This window comes from Callorhinchus milii, unplaced genomic scaffold (assembly GCF_018977255.1).
Source record: "Callorhinchus milii isolate IMCB2004 unplaced genomic scaffold, IMCB_Cmil_1.0 Scaffold23, whole genome shotgun sequence".
Classification (NCBI taxonomy): domain Eukaryota; kingdom Metazoa; phylum Chordata; class Chondrichthyes; order Chimaeriformes; family Callorhinchidae; genus Callorhinchus; species Callorhinchus milii.
The window spans coordinates 8704775-8729753 of record NW_024704764.1 but is presented as its reverse complement, the minus strand read 5'-3'; the positions used below and the strand labels follow the sequence as shown (position 1 = coordinate 8729753).

The following is a 24979-nucleotide window of genomic DNA, read 5'->3' as shown; positions in this document are numbered from 1 at the left end:
GGCAGTTTGTGGCCGAGGCTGAGAGCGAAGGCGCTGGAATAGCGAGGCAAGGAATGTCAGAGGTGAGGAACATGAACTGCCGTTGGAAATAATAATAATAATAATAATAATAATAATAATAATCCTTGCATTTGATATAGCGCTTTTCACGTCGGGAGGACGTCCCAAAGCGCTTCACAGAACACACTGTAAAGTGAATTGACTGTATATTTGTATATACAGCTCCTGATTCTCCTCTCAACTCCCCATCGGACCGGTCTACAAGAGCTGCCCGATATTGATGATGATGATGATTTTATACAGCAGGCGTTTGAGACATCTCAAAAGCTCCTCTCAGCCTTCGCTCACCCCCATCCTCACGTCCTGTCTTGAAAGAAAAAAAAATCTATTTTTTCTTATTCTTCTTTCCCCGAATTTTGGTGGTGGGGGGGGGGGGGGGGCGCGGGGGTCAAAATAGAGCTTGTTGAAGCTTGTTAAACTTCTTAAAATAATAATATTAATAATAATAATCCTCGCATTTGATAGAGCGCTTTTCACGTCGGGAGGACGTCCCAAAGCGCTTCACAGGACACACTGTAAAGTGAATTGACTGTATATTTGTGGGCGAACGCGGCAGAATCACCCCCCCCTCCACCCCCCCCTAAAAAAAAAAACGCATGCGGCTTTGAAGAGGGAGGGGAGAAGTCTAAATAAGGCAGCAAACTCCTTCCTCTCTCTCGGCTCCTTCACACACTCACACACACACACACACACACACACGTTCTCGACGGCTTCAACGGGAACCTCTGTAACAGAAGCTGTAGCTGTGAGCTTACCAGAGGGAGTGAGAGCGATTGCTCAGAGCTTGATAGACCCAACCACAGGACTTTCATTGCCAGCGGACGGGGTTGGGGGGGGGGGGGGGGAAGAAGGATGGAGATAAGGGGAGCTCCCTTACCCACCCCCCACCACCCCACGACGTCTTGATCCCAATTGCTGTAGCGACCGGTGATTGATTGGAAATGATGGACATTGAGAGAAACATGCGATTGTATAATCTCTCTCTCTCTCTCTCTCTCTCTCTCACTCACACACACACACACACGACGCACAACACAACAGCCGAGCTGCGTCCCTATCAACCATGTGTGCAACTGGTCTCTATGCCCGGGAAGATCTCACTCTCAACGCTAATGTAACTCTCCATCCACAGCGATCGGGACTGCCCGAACTCCAGTGACTCGGGTACCACAACCCGACCGCGGTGAAGGGGCAGACATGCCTGTCATGAAGGGCTTGTTGGCTCCTCAGAACACCTTCCTCGACACTATAGCTACACGGTTCGATGGCACACGTAAGCTTTTTGTTTTCTATTTAGGAGACTTTCAACGGTCTCTACTTTGACCCCAATGTTACGGGAGAAATACGGTTGTCTATATTTGCCGGGTGGTGGGAGTGTGTGTGTGTGTGTGTGTGTGTGTGTATCCGGGTGTTTGAGTGAGTGTGGAAGTGTAAGTATGTGTATATATGTATATATGTGTATATAATTTTGAACAATATACCTGGGAAACAACGAGAATCGCCTGTCTGGTACTGCGCTCAGTTACATGGTGAGAATGATGTGTTTGAGTGGATTCTTTAAACTGCGCTGTTAGTAATAGTCTTCGCATTTGATGCAGCGCCTTATAATAATAATAATAATAATAATAATAATAATCCTCGCATTTGATACAGCACTTTTCACGTCTTTGCGACGTCTCAAAGCGCTTCACAGAATATACTGTGAAGCGAATTGACTGTATATTTGCGGGCGAAACGCGGCAGACAATTTGGGACCACAGGAGGATTATACAGTATATAAAATGGTACAGTGATTTCAGATTGTGTGTGTGTGTGTGGGTGGGGGGTGGGGGGGTGGGGGGGGAGACAAGACTATGTTGTCAGGGTCCCTGGGGAGATACAGCAACATTAGTAAACAGAATAATTTTTATTTTTCCCAGGGCTCACGTAAAGAACCTGTACCTTTTAGTTCAGTTGCGAAACTGACTGAATTAGGTACACAGAATCGGGTGGATGGGGGAGTCGGTTAAGTGCTCAAAAGAATAATAAGCTATAATAATAATGATTAATAATAGTAATAATAATAATAATCCTTGCATTTGATACAGACGTCTCAAAGCGCTTCACGGGATACGGGGTAAAATGGAGTGACCGTGTATTCTGTGTGAGAAACGCAGCAGGAAATCCAATGATTGCAGATCAGACCCATGGAGTTTGAGTACAGTATAAAGTCTTTTTTTTCCCCCACACAGTGCATTTTGCCCAGTATGTTTAATTTAACAGCTCGGTCTAGTTTTGGTCGACCGAACTCGTTGCTTTCAGCCCTGGACAGCAGATCTCTCGCAACACACACAACGACGAACATGTGGGAAAGCTTAGATATTTAATCATGATAAATTATAACATTTGATACAGCGCCTTATCGCGTCTTCTCAATCCACGACTGTGTGTGAGGGGGACGTCGCTGAGCGCAATCGGCTGCCGCATTTCGCCCACAAAAGATGCAATCAATTCACTTTACAGCCTATCCTGTGAAGGGCCTTGAGACGTCTCGAAGACGTGATAAGATGCTGTATCAAATGCAAGGATTATTATTATTATTATTATTATTATTATTATCCGTTACCACGAGGCTCCTAAATATTTCAGTATAGTTTTTATCTTTGCCCGAGAGAGAGAGAGAGAGAGACTTACAACTCGGAGATAGATAGGAAAATAGAATAGGTGCAGAGTGTTTCCGGGAATGGGTTTATTTAAAAGAAAACTTATCCTTTCGTGTGCGCGCGAGTGTTTGTGCGTGTACGTACGTTACGTTTGGAATGAAAATGCGCGTTAAGATTCCTGCTCCGTTGGCTGCCATCGGTGTATTACGTCAACTGCTACGTGACTCATGTTGCAGTTATTAAACGACACCATTTATGCTGTGGTTACAACAATAGTTGTTAACTATTCACTGATGGTGAGCAACAGAACAACAGCGACGCAACTTGCATTTAAACAGCGCCAGGGTCAGCGTCTCGTAGCGCTTAACAGTGGCGGAGCCTGATTCCGAGCCGGGGGGGAGTTGGGGGGCGGGGGGGAGGGAGGAGGTGATCTCAGGTACGGTTAAAAAGGAAGGTATTCAGGTGTGATCGGAAAATAGGGAACGAGGGAGTAAGGCAGAGGGATTGACGGAGAGAGAGGTCCAGAGTTTAACTGGTTGACTGATGCCGGTGATCCCTGGTGTGATGTTCACTCACTCGCGATCACTCACCCACCTGGGCACCGCCCAAGGGGTTTTCTCTCGTGGGTTTATTCTTGTACGCAGGTAAACAAAGCAAAACACAACACGCCTCGATTTGTTTACTCCCTGTTCCCTCAACCGAGTGGACGTTCCTGACATGGGAGCGCAGGGGAGTGAGTGAGTGAGCGAGCGAGTGTGTGAGTGAGTGAGTGAGTGAGCGAGCGAGCGAGCGAGTGTCGGGGAGGGAGGGGGGTGTTGGGGTGCCCGGCGAGATTAGACCTAATAATAATTTGGTCACTCAATCCACGGCTGTTTGTGGGGACTGTTTGGCTGTCGCGTTTCGCTCACGAAACACACAGTCGCTGCACTTCACAGCGTTTGCTGCGAAGCGCTTTGAGAGACGTCTCGAAGCCACGATAAGGCGCTGCCTCAAATGAAATGCGAGGATGATTATTATTTTTAGGGACTGCGTAAAGCGAGGGGGAGTCGTCTGCTGGTTATCGGCCTCTGTTATACAGGTTTAGTCCTCGAATGAGCAACTCATTCCGAGGGGAAAAGAACAGAGGACGTCATTAAACCTCAGGTTAAACCACGAGCATTTGAGTCACTGGGGAGCAATCCGCAACCTGTCTGCTCAGAATCGGGTAATTACTGAACCCTTTGACGCTCAATGCGGGTTACGTAACCGAATCGAAGAGCTTATCTCTTCAACCCTGCTCTGGGTCGCTCCTCTGTGCGATATTTGCACCACTTAGCGAGACGAACCGGGTAACTGCAAGGCATCGCTTAGAGTTTCCACGTGGGACCAAAGTCGTGACGTTTGTGATTGTCGTGAGACTTCCGCGTCGCGTGCGAAATGTCGAGCTTTACTTTTGCGACAATTGGCGGAATTTGCGCTTCAGGGAAGATTGGGAACATTGCTCTCTACTCGAAGGGTATAATAATAATAATAATAATAACAACAAAAGTAATCTTGGCATTTAATAAAGAGCCTCTCATGTCGGGAAAACATCTCAAAAGCCCTTCGCAGGATTTGCTGTAAAGCGCAGTGGCTGTGTGGTTTGCGCTGTAAAATCCGAAGCATTAATTTGTGGAGTCCTGTAGCTCAGGGGTCAGAGCGCTCGCCTCGCAAGCGAGAGACCCGGGTTCAATTCCCGGCCGGGCGAGACCTCGGGCGAGTTTCCTTACTCCGCACAGAGCCTAAAAATAACCGCTCCAAAAAACCAAACAATAATAAATTGGTCATTTTCAATCCACGGCTGTTTGTGGGGGACGTTGCTGTGCGCAATTGGCTGCCGCGTTTCGCCCACAAATATACGGTCAATTCACTTTACGGTCTATTCCGTGAAGCGCTTTGAGACGTCGAGAAGACGTGGAAAGCGCCGTATCAAATTGCAAGGATTATTATTATATTATATACTAACGACGCACATAGAGTGTGGGCCACTCGTCCCGGTCTGTAGAGGGATCGGTTTCTTTTACGACAGGAGAGCCGCGCAAATTACTGAGTCTTTATCAAATCGCAAGGATTATTATTTATTATTATTGTCATAATACAGTGCGGTCCGATTTGCGTTTAAAGGGATCTTTCACCTCGGGAGGACTTGCCAAGCGAGCTCGAATCAGCCGGCTGGCCGCTGCTTGCAGGAGGAATCCGATTCTGTACTGCGCCAACATTATATAAGGCTCAAATACTGTCACAGGAAAGTAGCAACAGGCGATAAGGAGTCTTAACATTATCACAGTGACATCTTAACAACTGCTTGCGAAGCTTGGCATTATCGCAGCAGACAAATTGCAAGCTGCAGTCCATGTAATTAACTCTCTCTCCAGCTCTTTAGCGCATCACGAGCAGTGCTTAGTGTTGCACAAACCTCTTGATCGTAATCGGTATCGTGTGATCTTGCGATCCACAACCCCACACGGCTCAGTGGGAAGACTTCATGAGCAACAGTAAACACCTGATGATTCGACCCTGACTTAACTTGCCACCGCCACTTAATTCATCATGCTGTCAGCAATAATAATAATAATAAGAAGAAGAATAATCCTTGCCTTTAATACAGCGCCTTATCACTTGTCTTCGAGACGTCTCAAAGCGCTTCACAGAACGCACTGTAAAGTGAATTGACCGCATTCATTTGTGTGTGTGTGTGTGTGTGTGTGTGGAGTAAGAAAACCTGCCTCGGGTTTCTTCCTGCCTGAGAATCGAACCCGGGTCCTCTCGCTTGCGAGCGCTCTAACACTGAGCTACAGGACTCCACAATATCCCAGTCGCATTTTATACATATATATGTGTGTGTGTGTGTGTGTCTGACTCGCCGCTCCTGATAATTCATTGCTGAGCTGTTTTCTCCTGGAGTGACGAGTTATCAGGATTTTATTGTACGTAGACCGGGGAAAGCAGACTGTGGATGAGAATTGGCTGCCCAAGGAAACATTTGTGCTACAAATGCACGTGTGTGTCAACAGATCATTGACAGATCATTGATATTAAGGGCAGGTAGAGATTTGAGGAGTTGGGTATTAAGAGGGTCGAAGATAAATGGATGCGATTTGGTATCTGGGTTTAAATGCTGTTAGTGACACCTTTCTGTACTTGTTCTCTGAGCAGGTCATTGGAATTGGAAACGTGGTGTGTTATTTTACCAAAAAGGGGCTAAATTATAGCTAATAATAACAACAACAATAATAATTCTCAGTTTGATGCAGAGATGCGTCAAAGCGCTTCATTGGATTTCTGGTTCCGGTTGATTTTGTGAATTCTTATTCGAATAAAAGTGGGGAGAATGAAAGTGGGGCGACGGAGGGATGGGTGGGGGTGTGGGGGGGTGGAGGGGGGGCGGGGGGTGGGGGGGAGAATAAAAGTTTGTGTTCGCTGCGAGAAAGACGGCAGTTTTGAGGAAGTGTGGGAGGTGATAATGAATTGCTAAGTTATGTGCCTGCGTCGTTCCAGGTTTTTCGAGTCTGCTTCCTTCCCCCCGTCGCGCCCAGCCCTCGCCAGGCTGCAATGGCTGCCAGGTACCCAGCGGATCAATTTCAAGCTCCTCTCGCTCGCTTTCAATTGCCTTTGTGACCCTCTCCGAGGCGTCTCAAAGCGCTTCACAGGATACGCTGTCAAGCGGATTGAGTGCGTACCTTGTGGACGAAACGCGGCAGCCGATCGCGCACGCCGGCGGCCCACGTACACCCGGGGATTGAAGTGACCAATTTGTTATGATTTTAATTTTTTGAAGGGGTTATTGCCCCCGCCAGCCGACTAACACCACTCGCACACAGACACAGACACAGACACAGACAGACCCACGCGCACAGACACACACACACACACACACAGAGAGACGCACACCCACAGACATCGACACATACGCACACAGACGCGCACACACACACAGACGCACACCCACAGACACAGACACATACGCACACAGACGCGCACACACGCGCGCTGCAAGTTATGGCTGTGTTTCATCTCCGCAGACAGCAATTTCATCCTGGCCAACGCCCAGGTGTGTCGGGGTTTCCCCATCGTCTACTGCTCCGATGGCTTCTGTGACCTGACCGGCTTCGCCCGGACCGAGGTCATGCAGAAGAACTGCCGCTGCCGGTTCCTGCACGGGGCCGAGACCAGCGACCAGGTCTCGCTGCAGGTGGAGAAGGCGTTGGAAGGCAAGCAGGAGTTTCAGGCTGAGGTGCGGCTGTACAAGAAAACCGGTGAGGATCCAGCCGGGGCCCTGCTGACGTCCGCTGGGCGGTTGGTTAACCACCGCGCTTTCCCCTCCGGAAGCGTTTCCTCTCCCCTAACGCTCCCGCTCGACCTCAAACCATGTCCTGGGGCTACGCCTTGGGACTTGCGTCGACGCAGCTCCCCAACCCGCCCTCCCCCCCCCCACCACCCGCCCCCACACACACTCACGCAGGGCAGGGTCCCAGAGCGAGCTGCGGGGGTCGGGGGAGGCGACCGTAGGCGCTGGACGAAGAGGATGGTCTTCGGGCGCGATCTGAAAATGGGGAGGGAAGGAGAGAGGGGGGGGTGGGGGCGCGGGGGGGAAAGGGGGAGGCGCCCCACACCTCCCATCGCTGCGCTGCGCAGGTGCAGGTTGTTGTTGTTGTTATTTGGAGGTCATGTCTGCTCTCTCACTCACTCTCACACGCGCTCTCACTCTCATTCTCACTCTCTCTCACTATCTCTCTCTCACTCTCTCTCACTATCACACTCTCTCTCACTATCTCACTCACCCTCACTCTCTCTCACTCTCACACCCTCTCTCTCTCTCTCTCTCTCTCAGGATTGGGGTTCTGGTGTTTGCTGGACATCGTTCCCATTAAAAACGAGAAGGGGGAAGTCGTGCTGTATCTGGTCTCGTTCAAGGACACGACAGAGACTCGGGGGAAGAACCAGCACGGAGACCGCAAGGAAGGTGGGTCATGACGTGAGGAGATCCACAAAACCCAACGCTGAAGCCTCTAATCTTCTCCCCCACTCCCACCCCCCCGCCCCGTCTTCAGGCCATCAAACCAACGGGGTGACAATCTATCAGCGTGTGATGTGTTGGTGTCTCTTGAGTGTCATGGCCGAAATTTCCCCCCACCACCCTCCCCCCACCCCACGGGCGGGGCCTTCAGCCTCTCTGGCCCCCCCACCCCAGCCCCCAACACCTCTGGAACTCCATCCCACAGTTCCTCTGCCTCGCCCCCTCCCTCACCTCCTTCAAGACCCATCTCAAGACCCTCCACTTCGACCGACCGCGCCTTTGGTCGCCCTCCTACCCCTTCCCCTACCCCACCGCCCTCCACCCCTCTTCCTGATCCCAACCACCGGCTCGGATGCCGATCCCTGACCGTCCAGCCCTCGGACGTCCTCCCGACGCGAAAGGCAGGCGCTGTGTGTAAATATCATGTGTCGTTGTTGTCGTCGTCGTCGTTGTTGTTGTTGCTGCTGCTGCCCGAGTCCTGTTTCTCTTTCGACAGAGGAGAAACGTAGGAACAAATGTGCCGGCGGATCACACTTCAGCGCCGCCCGCAAGCGAGGCAGGACAGTCCTCTATCACCTGACCAGCCGCCTGCGGAAACAGGACAAGGGCAAAGTCACGCTCGACAACGTGAGTCCCCTCTTCTGCGTCGAGCGGCGAGTTGAGGTCCAGGCAGTTTCCCGCCCCGCCCCACACCCCCACCGCCCCCCCCGCCCTCCCCCGCCAAACTTGGGGGGTGGATTTCCCTCCCCCACCCCTCGTCTCGGAGTTAGAGCCCTGAAACTCCAAGAAAAAGGTCGTTGGGAAACGTTTCTGTCGAAAAACAAACGCTGGCCGTCTTGTGGTGGAGATAAAGTGTGTTTTGATAGGAAAAATCACTTGGCCCGAAACGAATTCCTGCCCCACACTCTGTCAGTTGAGTGCCTCAACAACTTGGACGGGCGAATGAATGTGTTCTCTGCGGACTTCCGCCAGAGGCAATCGCGTTGGAATGGACGGTTCCACGGTTATGTAAACGCCATATACTTTTCATCGCTGGGCTTGTGTTTTCGCGCCCATTTGTCCTGCGAATCGCTCGCTGCCCGTCTGAAAGAGACTTCCCCCAAAGATCCGAAGCCCTGACTGTTTCTCTGGGACCGATTGGTTTTGCCCAGCGTCCTCGGGATGTGAAAGGCGCTAAACGAATGCGATGAGCTGTCGTTTTTTTTCCTTGTAGTGCATATAGCGATTCGCTTTCCGAGGGTGAGGCGGTTGGGGGGGTGGGGGGGGGGGGGGGGGGGGGATTAATCCTTCCCCCCTAAAAAATAATAATTTGGTCTCTGGATCCATGACTGCTTGTGGGACGCTGCCGTGCGCAATGTAAGGATCGTCGGCATTAAGTTATCGTACAATACTTTGCCGTTGTGTTGAGGTGGAGTTGGAGATCCTCTCTCTCTCTCGCTCACTCTCTCGCTCTCGCTCTCTCTCTCTCTCTCTCTCTCTCGCTCTCTCTCTCTCTGTGTCTCCTCGTTTGGCAGCATGCCTTCGAGAACAAGTCTTCCCTCCCCGAGTACAAAGTGGCGTCCATTCAGAAGGCTCGTTTCATCCTCCTGCACTACAGCATGTTCAAGGCCGGCTGGGACTGGCTGATCTTGCTGGCCACCTTCTACGTGGCGGTGACCGTGCCTTACAACGTCTGCTTCGCCGAGATCGATGGCAGCGACTCCACCTCCCGCAGCACCATCGTCAGCGACATCACCGTGGAAATGCTCTTCATCTTCGGTCAGTCTGCGGCGTCCCCGTGGCTCCAGCGGTTGGAGCCCTCGCCCCGCAAGCGAGAGGACATCGGGTTCGATTCCCGGTCGGGTCAGGGCGCAACATTGGGCAAGTTTCCTTACTCCGCGCGCTCACACACACACGCATACACACGCGCGCACACATGCGTGCGCACACACACACACACACACACACGCGCCTCTGTTTATTCGCTGTAAGTAAGAACCCGGTTGTTAGTCGATTGGTGATTTGCTTAACCCTTTCAATAAATAACTAATAATAATAATAATAATTTGGTCTGTTTGTGGGGCAATTGGCTGCCGCGTTTCGCCCGCGGAATATACAGTCACTACGCTTTACAGCGTACGCTGTGAAGCGCTGCGAGACGTCTCTCGAAGACGCGACGAGGCGCCCTATCAAGCGCGAGGAGGATTTAGGATGATTTTTATTGCTCTCCCGCCGAGCTGACCCCAGAGCGTGTGCGGTATGTTTTTTGGTAACTAATCCGCCTCTCGGTGTTGTCCGCCAGACATCGTCCTGAATTTCCGTACCACCTTCGTCAGTCAGTCGGGGCAGGTGGTCTACGACTCCCGGTCCATCTGTATCCACTATGGGACCACGTGGTTTGTGGTGGATTTGATCGCTGCCCTTCCATTTGATCTCCTGTACGCCTTTAACATCACGGTGGTAAGTGTATCAGTCCCCTTCGATGTTCTGGGACACTACTCTGGGTGAAGGGCACTCTGCGTTTGCAAGTTGTTGCTGTTGTTGTTGATACCATTACCCAACAAAAATCTATCCAACTCAGTCTCGAAGATTTGAACGGATCCAACCTCCACGGCCTTTTGTTCGTACCTACTTCCCCCCCTCCTCGAATCGAATTCTCCTGATCTTTGCTCATCGTGTCTGAGCTGGTGCTCTCTCCCCATCCCCTTCCTCCCCCCCCCACCATGTCCTAAACATTCTCTCTGCCTTTCCCTCTCGGTCATTGTATTAAAGACAGACAGAGAGAACAAGAGAGAGAGAGAGAGAGATAGAAAGCCAGAGAGGCTTTTGTCTGTCTCTGTATTAATTGCAACAAAAGCTTTGCGGTGAATCTTTCCTCGTTCGTTGCTCGGGCTGTTTGGTTGCATTTAGGGTGAGAGCGTGTCCTGCAATGACTTATATTTTGCCCAACCCCGTGCGGTCTTCTCGTTCATTCGCGCAACAAAACATTATTGTGCCTCAAAACGCTTCACCACTTTACGTGAAGCTCCGGAAAAGACTGTGGAAATGCCAGGGTGGAAGAGAAGCCAGTTGGCCCATCATTCCATCCTATAAGGTAGACAAGGTGGATGGGTTTCCAGAAAGCCTTTGATAAAGTGCCACCCGGGAGAATCTGTGATAAAAACAGGGGCGTAGGAAAGATGGCAGAAGGGATTAAAAATTGGTCAGCAAAGGGCAGGAGTTGGAATCATAGAATGGCAGAATCTTACAGCGCAAAAGGAGGCCATTCGGCCCATCGTGCCCTTGCCTGCTCTTTGAAAGACATGCCAACTAGTCCCACTCCCCCGCTCTTACCCCCAATAGCCCTGCAAGTGCTTCCCTCTCAAGTACTTAATCCTTTCGGAAGCCATGGTCGGATCTGCTCGCGCCACCCTTTCAGGCAGTGCGGTCCAGACTGTAAGGACTCTTAAGTCAAGGGCAATCTTTTCAGGTTCTTTGTCCTCGTGTTTTCGCAGACCTCTCTGGTTCACCTGTTGAAGACCGTGCGCCTGTTGAGGTTACTCCGCCTGTTGCAGAAGCTGGACCGTTACTCGCAGTACAGTGCTATGGTCCTCACACTGCTCATGTCCATGTTTGCCCTGCTCGCTCACTGGATGGCCTGCATTTGGTATGTGATTGGCAAGAGGGAGATGGAATTGAACGATCCTCACACGTGGGACATCGGTAAGGCTGGATGCTGATCGGGATAAATGGAGGGAGGGAGGGAGGGAGGGAGGGAAGGAGGGAGGCCATTCAGCCCATCGAGCCTGTTCCACTGGTTTATTTTAAACGATCTTCGGCAGAACATTTTAATCCCGATGCTGAAGAAACAGTTCAGCATTGAAAGCTTTGAATAAAGCTTTTTATCCACAAAACACGCAGACACTACACTTTACATTACAATCCCACTCCCTCCCTCCCTCCCTCCTCTCTATTCAACCTGATCGGCATTTAGCATTTTTGGCCCAATTTTGACAACACCTTAAAAAATTTCTGTTTGCTTGGGATTGAATGGTGGTTTTCTCTTCCTCCCCCCCTTCCTCTCTACCCCCCCACTCCCCACCCCACCCACCACCACCTCCTCTCCCCCCCCCCCATCCCCTCTTTGCAGGTTGGCTGAACGAACTGAGTAAACGTTTAGAAACCCCCTACACCAATAACTCAATGGGTGGCCCAACTCTGAGGAACGCCTACATTGCTGCTCTCTATTTCACTCTGAGCAGCCTCACCAGCGTTGGGTTTGGAAACGTTTCTGCCAACACGGACGCAGAGAAGATATTTTCCATTTGCACCATGCTGATCGGGGGTAAGCCATTCCCTGTCCCAGTCCGGTGGCTCAGTGGTTCAGTGCGCTCGCCTCGCAAGCGGGAAGACCCGGGTTCGATTCCCGGGGCAGGGCCCACACGCTAGGACAGGTTTCCTTTACTCCGCACACCTCTGTTTACCTGGCAGTAAGTAGGAAAACGGTTGTGGATCGATTGGCGGATCGCTTCCCGTGGGTTAAGATCCCTTCAAATAAATAAATAAAATAATAATAATAATTTGGTCACTCAATCCACGACCGTTTGGGTGGGGGACGCTGCTGTGCGCAATTGGCTGCCGCGATCCGCCCGCAAAATATACAGTCAATTCACTCTACGATATGTCCTGGGAAGCGCTTTGAGACGTCTCGAATGCGTGATGAGGGGCTGTAATCAAAGGTAAGGATGATTATTACAGTGTTGCTGAGCTAAGATAAGACTGTGACCACATTTGAGGTGGCGTGTCGAGAGGGAGATTGTACCAGGAGCCGGTTTCCCGCCCCCATTGAGATGCAAACACCTTGATTGTTTATACATAATTCAAGAAATCCGCATTTATAATTTACAGCCTTTTTATCTTCTCCTGGAGAGTAAACAAAGGGGTCCTTAGATCTGTTGCCAACATTGCAATTACTCTTTGTGATCAGAGCGGTTGATAATGTCAGCGAGATGGAGGTCAGCAAAGCACAGGAGCCGAATACATAATCGCCGGCTTGTCGTGTGTCCGACAAAGTAGAAAATCTGATGGGTTTGGGTTCCGCTTGGGTTATTTTTTTTGTTTGCAGCGCAAGAAAAATACCGAGGGTTCAGCAAACAGGGAGATCTCCTCGTATAACTCTTGCCACCGTTTAACTAACGGATTGGTCGGTCTTTGCGCTTTGAGACGTTGCTCCCGGCGTTAAAGGCGTCGTGTAAAGCGCACGTGTGCTATTCTCAGTAGCTTGGTTTGCTCAGGGATAATAATAATAATAAACCTTGCACTTGATACAGCGTTGTTGTTTGTCTCCGCAGCTCTGATGCACGCTGTGGTTTTTGGGAACGTGACCGCCATCATCCAGCGAATGTACTTGAGGCGCTCGCTCTACCACACTCGAATGAAGGACCTGAAGGACTTCATTCGGGTCCACCATCTGCCGCAGCAGCTTAAGCAGCGAATGCTCGAATATTTCCAAACGACGTGGTCAGTGAATAATGGGATCGATACCAACGAGGTAGAATATCCCACTGTATCCCTGTGTGCTCTTACCTTAGCCTTTGGTGCTATCCGCATGATAAGAAGCAATAATTGTTTTAGCTGGGAATTTAAGCACAAGTGGCAGGGAGGCAAATGATCGTCAGCGGGTGGAATACATAGATCTGCAGTTAATTCGCGGCGATCCATAAATCCCAGGAGTTTGGGAATGCTCGATCTAGTCTCCGAATTGTCACCGAGGAATCCTCGTGTTTATTGCAGTTTTGATGCTAAAAGCCACAAGTTATATTTGTATCGCGCCTTTCACGTCGGGAGGACGTCCCAAGGTGCTGATGTGCACTGACCTAACTAACTGTATTGCTTCTGATTTTAAGGCACACCTTAGAAACACCAATCATATCACAATATAATAATAAGTACCTTGATATAGCACCTTATCAACTCGTTGGGACGTCTCAAAGCGCTTCACGCAATATACCGTAAAGTGGAGTGACTGTATATTTTGTGGGCGAAAGGTGGCAGCCAATACAAGAACATAAAATGACCAAGGTCCACCTAGCTTGCCTTCCACCTTGCAGGTGGTCGCATTCATATGTCCTGAACTCCCTATGCACTGTATCCCACCATGTTATTTCCTGAAAGAAAACTAATCCAATCCGTGTTTGAAGGATTCAGCATTTCCTGCTTCAACCGTCTCCCGCGGGAGCCTGTCCCACAGGTTGACTATTCACTCACTGAAATAACCTCTCCTTGGGTTTGTTCTGAAGTTACCCCAGTATACGGTCACCTTACCAAAGAGCCTTGTTCATCCGAACCTCTCTGTCTCTGTCTCTGTCTCTCTGTCTCGTGACCTCGTGATGGGTTGTGAACGTAAGTCGGTCTGTAACAAGAAACCCTGATGTCTCTTTTGTGCAGCTTTTGCGTGACTTCCCAGATGAGTTGCGGGCGGATGTTGCCATGCACCTGAACAAGGAGATCCTCCGCTTGCCTCTCTTTGCCTCGGCCAGTCGTGGCATCCTGAGGTCCTTGTCTCTCCACATCAAGACCTCCTTCTGTGCTCCGGGAGAATACCTGATCAGACAGGGTGACGCTCTCCAGGCTAACTACTTTGTATGTTCCGGTTCGATGGAGGTCCTCAAAGACAATATGGTGCTGGCAATCATCGGTGAGGAGCTTTGTCACACTTGGCTTCTTATGCATTCATACGGTACTTCTATACAGTACGCGTAAAAGTTCATCGAATTACCCAGCGCAGAAGGAGGACATTCGGCCCATCGTGTCTATGCCGAATGGCTTCCTTCTGTGGATAGTTAACATAGTTTCTCTATGCTTTTTCCTTGTTAACGGGCAGGATAATGCCAAACAAAAGTGTTTGGGTTAACGTCTCATCCAAAGGGAAGCCTCTCTGATAACACAGCGGCTTTCCTTCCAACACTTCCTTCCAACACCCCCCAACATTGTACTGAGATGTCAGCTTAGACTCGAAACCCTTTCAAAAGGGAATCGGAGAGGTGCTTAAACAGAAAAAAATAAAGTGCAGGGCTATGGGGGGGTTGGGCGGGGTGTTGGGGAGTGGGATTAGTTGGTAGCTCTTTCAAAGAGCCGGTGCAGAGGCACGATGGGCCGAATGGCCTCCTTCTGCGCTTGTGAGATTCTATGAGGGAGCTCAAAGCTCCTGATATGGGGAATGGTGGATGGGTGGGTGGGAGATGGGCGAGGGGGTGGGAGGGGCAGCAGGAACTTGAACCTACAACCTTTGGAAGTCGGAGGGAGATGTTGCTGCTGCTGTTGACTGAGACATCTTGCAACCCTTCTGCTTGTGTTTCCAGGTAAAGGGGATCTGATCGGTGCTGACCTCTCAGCCAAGGACCAGGTGATTAAAACCAATGCTGACGTCAAGGCGTTGACCTATTGTGATCTGCAGTACATTGGGCTGAGAGGTCTGTACGAGGTGCTGGGGCTCTATCCTGAGTATTCCAACAAATTCCTGGCTGACATCCATCTCGACCTGACCTTCAATCTCCAAGAGGGTCACGAGGCAGAGGTGAGTCCGCACCTGAGAGAAACAGCACCTTTCGTTTCGCCCACAAAATATACAGTATATCGTCATTATTATTATTATTGTTATGATCATTTCCTTTGACTGCTGAATCCCAGATTGGGATATTGAGATCCAGATGAGGCCCAGATCAGCCGTCATCCACTAGAATGGCAGAACAGGCTCGAGGGGCTGAATGGCCTCCTCCTGTTTCCTGCGTTCCTCTGCCTTCGTTGAAGTGTAGCGACTGTGGGTTTTGTAAGCCGGCGAGGCAGGTATAATGCCATTCACCGGGAGGTCTTTGACATCCACCTAAACGGCGGGGATGGGGCTGGGGCACAGATGGGAGCTCGGTTTAACGCCTCACCCGTGTCCCCGTTCGCGCATCAAATCAATAAACAAGATCAACCCTCGTTTCCGTCACTGGAAAGGAGAGGGGGGGGGGAAAAAATCTACCCAGCCGTTATAAATCACACAGGCAGCAAGTTCCGAAGACGCGAGAGATCGTTGCTTGTTTTGTTAAAGCTCCTTCATCCGACACGCTGGATTAAGCTGAGAAAACATGGTCATTAGAGTTCTGTCTCTTGCGGATTTCGCTCGAAAGCTGCAGCGCTACGCTTTCTGTCTGAAATGGGTTGTTTTGCAAACCTTCCTCAGCGGGGATTAAAATCGCTTGTGCTCATCCGAGAGCCCGAGGGAGGGAGTGGAGTGGGGTGGGGAGGGAGATGGAGGAGAGGTGAGGGCTGAGAGGAGAGGAGAGGGGGTGAAAGAGTGGAGAGAGAGAATGGGGAAGGGGGGGGAAAAAAATGGAGAGGGGTGGGAGGAGAAGTAAAAGATAAAAACGCTTTCCGTGGGATAATAATAACCTCAATGATAATCATAATAATCGTAACAACAGCGATAGTAATGCAGTCAATCAACCCCATCGACTGTTCGTGGGACCGCTGCCGTGCGCGATTGGCTGCCGCGTTTCGCCCTCGACAAAAAATTACACGGTCAATTCACCTAACAGCCTCTTCCGCGAAGCGCTTTGAGACGTCTCGGAGACGTGATGAGGCGCCGGATCGAAAGCAAGGATTGTTATTTTCTTATCAAAAGCGTCATTCCTTTATTATCTCCGCAGGGAATCTCCAGGTTTTCCAGATCCCCACGACTGGCCCAGGTACGGTATCGTGTTGACTCCCACCTTCGGTTTTGTGGGGTGTTTGTCCACTCGGGTTGAGGTAGCGGGGGGGGGGGGTGGGGGTTTGGCGGTGTGGAGGAGGGTGGGGGGTGGGGGGGTGTGGGTGTGGGTGGGTTTGATCGTTCGAAGAAGCAACACTCTGAACCTCAAGCACGGCAAAAGCGAGGAACTTTCTTTACCGCGTAAAATGTGTCTGTTAAGCGTGGGGGCGCGAGTCTGGTTGCTGTACAATTCTAATTCGAATTGCGGTGCGAAAACACTTCACCGCGATACCGTCATAACAACCCTCGCGTTTGAAACAGGACCACTCAGCGCCCGGAGGAGGTCTCAAAACCCTCGGCGTCCCGGAAGGGACACGCCGTGAAGTGCGGTGACTGTGTGCTGTGCTTGCAGACGAACGTGGCAGCCAATTTCGGACCATGAGACCCAAAATGTTTTCGCCCACAAAATACAGTCAGTTCACTTGACAGAGTATCCCGCGAAGCGCTTGGAGACGTCTCGAAGACGTGATGAGGCGCTGTATCAAACGCAAGGATTATTAGTATTATTATTATAGCGACTGAATGAATGAATGAATGAACGAACGAACGAACGAACAAATGAACAAGGTCTTATTGTGCTGTCGTTCTAGCATCATCCTGAGCGCACCGAGAATTGTGTCGGGAAACTCCCGTCTATTGTGGAGAATGAAGAAGAGCCCGAGGATTACCCCCATCTTTCCCCAGCGGCCAGGAGGCTGATCCTGCCCGGCTTGAACAGCCCGGTGCGGAGAGGGTCGCTGGGCAGCTTGCTGGGAGACGACCTCAGGCGCTTCCCCACCCTGAGGTTGGCCACCCTATCGCCCGGCCGGTGTGGCAGAGCCAGAAGTCCCTCTCTGCAACCCAGGAAGGCAGAGGGCCAGGCTTGCAGCGCTAACGGGGTCGCGAGAAAGCCGACGAAACTTCACCTGCCAACTCTGTCCTGCTGCGGCCCTCCTAACCTCAGCCCCAGGTACCAGCCCGCAGCGAGGTGTCACGATGACAACGACTTGCGTTTGCGCAGCGCCCCGCTCGGTTGCGTCCCGGAGCGCTTGGCACGACGCTGAGACGGGAGAGGTTGGGAGAGGTGACCGTAGGCGCTGGCCGAAGAGGCAGGGAGGTCTTCAGTCACAACCTGAAGATGGGGGAGGGGGAGGGGGGTGCAAGGCGGAGGGACAGAGGAAGAACCGATCTTGCGATTGGAAAGGAATCCTACTCCAAACCGTCCCCAAGCGACCGAGCGCGTGTCATTCACGACAGAATCTCATCGCGATTCCCTCAAACTCTTCGCAGGGTTGTGGACGGGATCGAAGATGATGGGAGGCTGTCGGAGATGTCCTCGTTCCAGTTCGGCCTGAACCAGATACCTCAAACCCGTGCGGGAGAAGGTGATTCATCTCGCGAACATTGGACTGGGGTGGATGGGGATGAGGAGGGAGAGGGAGAGGGCGGAGGGGGTTGAGGGAGGGAGGTGGTGGGGAAGGAGATCGGAATCGGGATCTTGAGGGGAGACTTCTGGTGGGAAACTTTGAGAAACACTCTGGTCGGACTGACAACCCACAGGGAACCCATGGCATTAATTTCCATTTCCATGGCGACCTATAAATCAGTATTTGCGGCTTATTGGCTTAGCAACCCGGTTGCTATGGCGTGTTGGAGCTGTGGCAATAAATAGCAAACATTTATGGCAACTGCTTTATTGAATTCTCTCGCTGTGTGAGCCGAGACCGTGAGCTTCGGGCTTGAAATAATAATAATAATGATAATAATCCTCGCATTTGATACAGCGTCTGATCACGTCTTCGAGACGTCTCAAAGCGCTTCACGGGATACACTGCAAAATGAATTGACTGTATATTTTATATTTATAAAATTGTTCATTTCTTTTCCAGTTTGCATTACGTGGATGATGTACTGGGGGACAATAGTTCACCTCCTGTCTTAAACATTGTATTCTCTAGAGAAGAATTAGTGGAGATCTTATTGAAACGTATAAGATTCTTAAAGGGCGGATAAAGTAGACACTGAGGGACTGTTTCGCCGGTGGGAGAATCTATAACCAGGAGTCACAGTCTGAAAATTAAGGGTCAGCCTTTTAGAACAGAGTTGAGGAAACATTTCTTCACTCAGAGGGCAGTGAATTTATGGGATTCACTCCCCCAGAAGGCTGTAGATGTCAGTCCTTGAACATCTTCAAGGCTGAGACTGATAGATGTTTAAAAAACAGGGATTGGGTCATATGGGGATAGGGCGGGTAATCCGAGTTGGGTCTGAAGATCAGCTGTGATCTTATCGAATGGCGGGGCACAGGCTTGAGGGGCCGAATGGCCTACTCCTGCTCCTAATTCTTGTGTTCTTATTGTGGAGTCCTGTAGCTCGGTGGTTAGAGCACTCGCCTCGCAAGCGAGAGGACTTGGGTTCCATTCCCGGGCAGGCAGGGCGAAACGTCGTGCAAGTTTCCTTACTCCACAGGCCTCTGTTTCCCCAGCAGAGCAACAGCAACTCGCATCTATTTAGCGTTTCTCACGCAGGGATAGAGTCCTGGAGCTCAACGACACCTTTAATATCCACATTGACTTGTGCTCGACAACGTGGGGGGCATTAATTAAGGGTTTTACAGTTCTTAAAAACTTGAATGAACTTAAGCAACAAAGCCACCATCTTTTCTTTTCTTCGTTGGTTGGTTGGTCGGTCCCCTCACTTACTCACTCACGTCACTCTTCCGTTTTCGTTGTCTCTCTCTCTCGATCCATTCTCCTGCCTTTCACTCCTCCCTTTTCTCACTCTCTCTCACACTCGCTCTCTTTCTAATGAGGTGCTCTTCTGTGACCAGGTGCGACTCGAGTGAACCAGGCAGGTGCAGCTGAAGAAGCAGAAATCAGACAGAACATCAGCAGACTCAATCAGGAGGTGAAGTATCTCAGTCCTCAGTGACAGCAGCTGAACTCACTGTGCCTCTCTACACTGCGCCTCTCGTGCTCCTGGACAGGAGAGTTGGGGGCAAAACTCCATCCCGTTCAGTAACAACTTGCATTTACGTAGAGCCCTTCACGTGGGGTAACACCCCGGAGTGCTCATCCGGAGATTCCCTGCGGAGATAAATAAAGGAACGACGCTTTTATTATTATTAATAGTAATAATAATATTGACAATCCTCGCATTTGATACAGCGCCTTATCACGTCTTCGAGACGTCTCAAAGCGCTTCACGGAAAATAGCGTAAAGTGCATTGACTGTGTATTTCTGTTGGCAGATGAATAACCTGAACCAAGAGGTATCGCACCTTGCCCGGGAAGTCCACAACATGATGCAGTTGCTACAGCACCAACTGAGTGCCCAGCAGAGCAGTCGGAATGGCCCTTACCCCCCCTACCCTGTTCCCCTACTCTCCTCTCCAGCTCCCCGTGTGAACGAGGGTGGGAATCAATGGCCGTCGAGTGTCTCCTACACGTTACAGCCACCCACGCTGCAGCTACAGACCGGGTCGATGCCCGGACCCCAGCTCGGCCAAAGTACCCGAACCCCCAGCTCCTGGAATTTCGGCACTCCTCCTGCTGTCCCGGGAGCTCGGTGCAGGGGGGGGTCCCACGCCAATTGATGGAGCTCTACCACCCCATGATAGACTGCTTCCACTCAGTTCCCAAGCCCATGACGTCCTTCCATTATCAAATATCTCTGGGGGATCAGAGGAATAGTCCGATGCATCACCCAGATCCGGGTTCTAACCAACCTGGGATGGGCGTTCCCGCTGCTGGCCAATCAGCCTCGTTGGCTCCGAACAGTGTCTCCGTCGGTACCCATCACAACCCTGGGCAACCTCGGTCAATGTCAACGCCCCCGAACCTTACCGTCTCGGAGGCTCTGAGCTCCTGTCCCTCTCTCAGCGCTTCTCCGGAGCAGCAGTCTCCGTCGTCGGCCTCAACCTCCAAGCAGCCTGTCCCACCGTCTTCTCCGTCCCCCAAGGCGTTCATCTCGATCAACTCCAGACACAACCAGCCCGAAGGTGCTGCCTCGCTGAACAGTGCTCAGTCCTTGTCAATGATTCCCAACCCCACTCATCCTCTCTTCGGTTCTCCAAACTCCGGTCGGGCTTTCCTGAACTCCACCGTCGCTGGCTTCAGCTCGATGCAAGAGCTAATGGCTCGTCGCCGTGGAGACACAGCTGAGGAACATCATACGTTGAGAGAGAAAGGGTCCAGTGTTGGACTAGATATGATGGAGCACTGAAGGCTTGGACTGGATTCTTAATTGCTTAGAACAATCACACCTTGAGCCTGACAAAGAGTCATGCGATCTTCTGGGGATTGTCAGTCGCCTATAAATTGGCTTAAACAGGACACACAACAAACCACCATTATATCTTCATCAAGCGACAAGTCACAGCAAGGCATTCTTGTTACTCCAGAGAATCGTTCCGTAACTCGTTCCGTCCAATTTTATACGTCAAAGAATGCACCATGTGGCTATTGGTAAGCCAAGATGGACTGATGGACTTTGAAGGGGTTAACAGGTGCCACAAACTGAGAAAGTAATCAATGCTTTATTTATAGGATTGGACTGTGCTTTGGCTACCTGCACCTGAAAGGGTTACGGTTTGTCATGATTCAGGAGTATAGATGCAACTTAGAATAACTCACCTTTGCTAACGCAGAGGTGGGAATGGGCTTCATTGAGGTGGACATTGCAATGCTCGTTGGTGTGCTAATCTCCATAGGGGCAGAGCACTTGCTGTTGTAATCAGTCAAGGACTTGCTGCCTGGGGAGTTGGCGTAGACCTCCCAACCCGTTCGGGAACACTGGAGAAGTCAACTCAAGCCCAGCCTCGCACAAGTGGCTGTGGCTGACCAGTTTTAGAGCAGGATTCGGCAAAGACTTGTCTTGTTGTCTTGTTATTCTCCGAGTGAGACTGGAGGGCCTTCAAGTGGGACAGCGAGGGGATGGAGCAGAGAGAGAAAAACAAGAGAAGCCTTTAGATGGGAGCTCATAGGATTGGGAAAGAACCATCCCTAAACTAAACCTGGACATGTAAGACGTAGGGTTATGCATCCAGTTTATGTACAATATAAATACAACAACAAATATACAAGAAGTTACATTTATATAGCGCCTTTCAAGTCAAGAGGACAATACAAATTTTACATTGATATAGCACCATTCACATCGGGAGGACATCACAAAGAGCTTGACAATACTGGCAAACCTGGTAGTCGGTGGTAGACTACCAAACGGTGGTTGTCAAGATTGGTGGATGCGGGCAAATCTCTCTCTGGTCTCCTCCTGGCTCAGTTCTCTGTTCACCGAAGTATAGTAAGGGTGCCTTTCTAGCTTGTGTTTCAGCACGGTCATTTCCGCTACTTCACTACGGACAAATAGCACCCACACTCAGGTCCTGAGAAATTAAAATTAGAAACATCTTACAGATGATTTGAGTGGCTCCAAGGTGAGAGATCAGCCCGAGAAAGGTCTGAATCAGTCGATTTAGTGGCAGACAGGAAATCCTGGCTGAACGCTTTAAGCCAAGGGAATTACATGCACTCGACTTCCAATTTTAAGCCACATTTACTCTGGAGGCAAGCGATCTTTTCTGATTACCCAGTTGCTGGGAAAAGATTGACAAACAATGAACGGCTGAACGGCTGAAATGCTATTAAGCGTTGATCCATGCGCGAAAAAAAAAAGCTCTCTGCTTAATCTAGAGGAAGACATCTGAATATGAAACTCTAATGCGCTTCTGTCTAAAATGTTCCTGTTTCTTCGCTGTTAGGTTCAGCTACTGTGAACACAAAGGCCTCCTTTGGCACTGCAGGGATTGAAAAGACGTGTTGCGTTGCTTGGGAAAGGATTATTAATGTGCCAGTTTATTGTAAGGCAGGACTTGAAGATAGGCAGAGAGATAGGGCACGAGACGGAGGGGTAGAGAGAGAGAGAGGGGGAGTTCCAGAGGGTTAGGGGGGGTGGAATCTGAAAGCTCAGGCCAGCGAGAGTAAAAAAGAACAATAATAATAATAATAATAATCTTTGCATTTGATCCAGCGCCTTATCGCATCGTCAAAGCGATTTACAGGATATTCTGTGAACAACAACAACTTGGATTTATATAGCGCCCTCCACGCCGGAAGGCGTCTCAGAGCGCTTCACGTTAACGGATCCCGGGGCCGAGCCGGGGGGGGGCGGGGGGGGGTGAGGTGGGGGGAAGGTGACCAAAGGCCCGGTCGAAAAGAAAGGTGAAGTGGAGTGACTGTGCATCTTGTGGGCGAACGTCAGCAGCCAGTTTGCGCACAGCAATGTCCCACAAACCGGTGACCCAATTTTATTTGGGGGATTGTTGACCAGGACACCAGGAGAGAGAGAGAGAGAGAGAAACCTACTTTTCTTTTCGAATAGCGCCACAGGATCTTTAACGTCCACCTGTACACGCAGACGAGGAGTGAGGTTTAACGTCTCCTCCGAAGAACGGCACCTCTGACGATACGACGCACCCGCCCCCCACCCCCCCCAGCGCTGAACTGGAGTGAAGTTTGACTATGTGATTCTAAGTCCCGACATGGGGAGGAGGCAGCAAGCAGAAGAGGTAACCTGGGAGGGGACGAGAGAGATAAAGAGGTCCTATAATGCGAGAGTATTTATAGCTGAGGGTGAGGATTTTGCAATCAATTCTCTGGGAACAGAAACCATCTCACAAACTGTTTTGCTTTGAATTATATTATTTCGACTGTGTTGGATCGTGGACTGAAACCCTCTCAGTCGGCGGTGCATCGCATGGTGTCTATTAAATCCAGTTAATAAGCTTTGTACAAAGTGATTCTGAGTGAGAATGCTTAGCGCTGTTCCTTGTGCTGCGCAATTCGCCCCCCGACTCTAGCAACGCATCAAAGGAGCTGAATCGCAACCATTCGGTTTTATGGAACCACTTCTAAATTTGCCTGCTGAGTTCTGACATATTTATAATAAGACACGAGGAGGAAAGCAACAGCTCGGGATGATGAGCGTGCGTTGAATTGGAAGAGCCTCTCTGAAATATCGTCGCTGCAGAAACTGAGATGGATGAATGTTTGATAATAATAATAATAATAATCCTTGCATTTGATAGAGCGCCTTATGCCGGGTTTCGCCCGCAAAATGTACAGTCAATTCAATTCACTTGCGAAGCGCTTTGAGACGTCTCGAAGACGTGATAAGGCACTGTATCAAATGCGAGGATTATTAGTTTTATTATTAGCATCATGTCGTCGAGACGTCTCAAAGCACTTCGCAGGATACACTGTAAAGCGGTTTTGACTTACTGAGGTATATTTTGTGAGCAAAACTCGGAAGCCTGGACACCGGGAGAGAGAAACGTTTAACGTCCACCTGAACAGGCAGACGGGGGCCTCAGAGTTCAACGTCTCATCTGACGTTGTAATGGGAGGATGGTAGACAGGGTGTTCTGGAAGGGGTGAGATCGAACGCGTGGAGGGCCTTCTCCGTCCAAACAGATCTTGCGACTTGTTTTAAGAAACTATTTCATGCTACAATTGGCAGACTCCGTGGGGTCTGCGTTTTGTCACTGAAGAAGGGCATTGCATTTCATTGCAACGGGTATTTGATCACCATTTGCGGACAGAGATATAGCAATGAGTCTGTAAAGCTATTCCAAATCAGTAGCTGAAGTTACACAGGAGAGGACTCGGGTTACAGCGCTATTGTGTGTTGGGGCTCGGAGAGAAAATGAGCAGGCTGGTGACTCTCAGAGTCCTGTAGCTCAGGGGTTAGAGCACTCGCCTCGCAAGCGAGAGACCTGGGTTCGATTCCCGGGCAGGGCGAAACATTGGGCAAGTTTCCTTACTCCGCCTCTGTTTACCCGGCAGTAACTAGGAACCCGGTTGTTAGTTGATTGGGGGATCACTTTTCCGGGCCCAACAATTCCTTCAAAAAAACTAATAACAATAATAAATCGGTCAGTTCAACCCACGAGTGTTTGTGGGGGACGCTGCCGCGTTTCGCCCACAAAACATACGATCAATTCACTTTATAGTATATTCCTGTGAAGCGCTTTGAGGCGTCTCGAAGACGTGACAAGGCGCTGTGTCAAATGCACGGATTATTTTTATTGCACTGCTCGCACTCCTCCAGAAAAGGTTCAGGTATCAAACCAGTTGAACTTTGCTATTAGATAACAGCGTCGTGCTAAACGCTCTGGGATTAAGAAAGCAGGGTTCACAGCAGACAAACGGAGACCGCACATTTTGTGAGGCTATCATCAGTTTGGCTCCAGGAGACCCTTTAAGGACGATGGGGCGGGGGGTGGGTGGGGGGGGGGGGTTGGTTTCCGTGTACGAGAATTAAACGGAGCCTCTCCAAGGCCGAAGTCAGCCAGAAAGCCCCGGTAAATAATAATAATAATCCTTCCATTTGATACAGCACCTTATCACGTCGTTGAGATGTCTCAAAGCTCTTCACAGGATATATTGTAAAGTGGATTGATCGTGTATTTTGTGGGCGAAATCTAAGACCTATTGACTGTTGACCGGGCTG

At 50.3% G+C, this 24979-nt stretch overlaps 1 protein-coding gene across 1 annotated transcript; it reads left to right on the top strand.

The window, feature by feature from the left end:
- Nucleotides 1–1257: 1257 nt before the first annotated feature.
- On the top strand, nt 1258–20063 carry LOC103189185 (potassium voltage-gated channel subfamily H member 8). Its single transcript, XM_042343452.1, has 17 exons — nt 1258–1333; nt 6743–6976; nt 7552–7683; nt 8234–8364; nt 9252–9495; nt 10019–10176; nt 11211–11418; nt 11846–12040; nt 13047–13246; nt 14143–14392; nt 15057–15271; nt 16389–16427; nt 17080–17438; nt 17759–17853; nt 19003–19044; nt 19329–19375; nt 19719–20063. The coding sequence occupies exons 1-17, from the start codon at nt 1258–1260 to the stop codon at nt 20061–20063; spliced, it is 2970 nt and encodes a 989-aa protein (XP_042199386.1).
- The last annotated feature ends 4916 nt before the right edge of the window (nt 20064–24979 follow it).

Coding starts and splice junctions, on each gene's coding strand:
- LOC103189185 (XM_042343452.1), top strand. CDS start 1,258: ATGCCTGTCATGAAGGGCTTGTTGGCTCCTCAGAACACCTTCCTCGAC. Junction 15,272..16,388: donor AAGAGGGTCACGAGGCAGAG/GTGAGTCCGCAC, acceptor TTATCTCCGCAG/GGAATCTCCAGGTTTTCCAG. Junction 17,439..17,758: donor CCTCCTAACCTCAGCCCCAG/GTACCAGCCCGC, acceptor AACTCTTCGCAG/GGTTGTGGACGGGATCGAAG.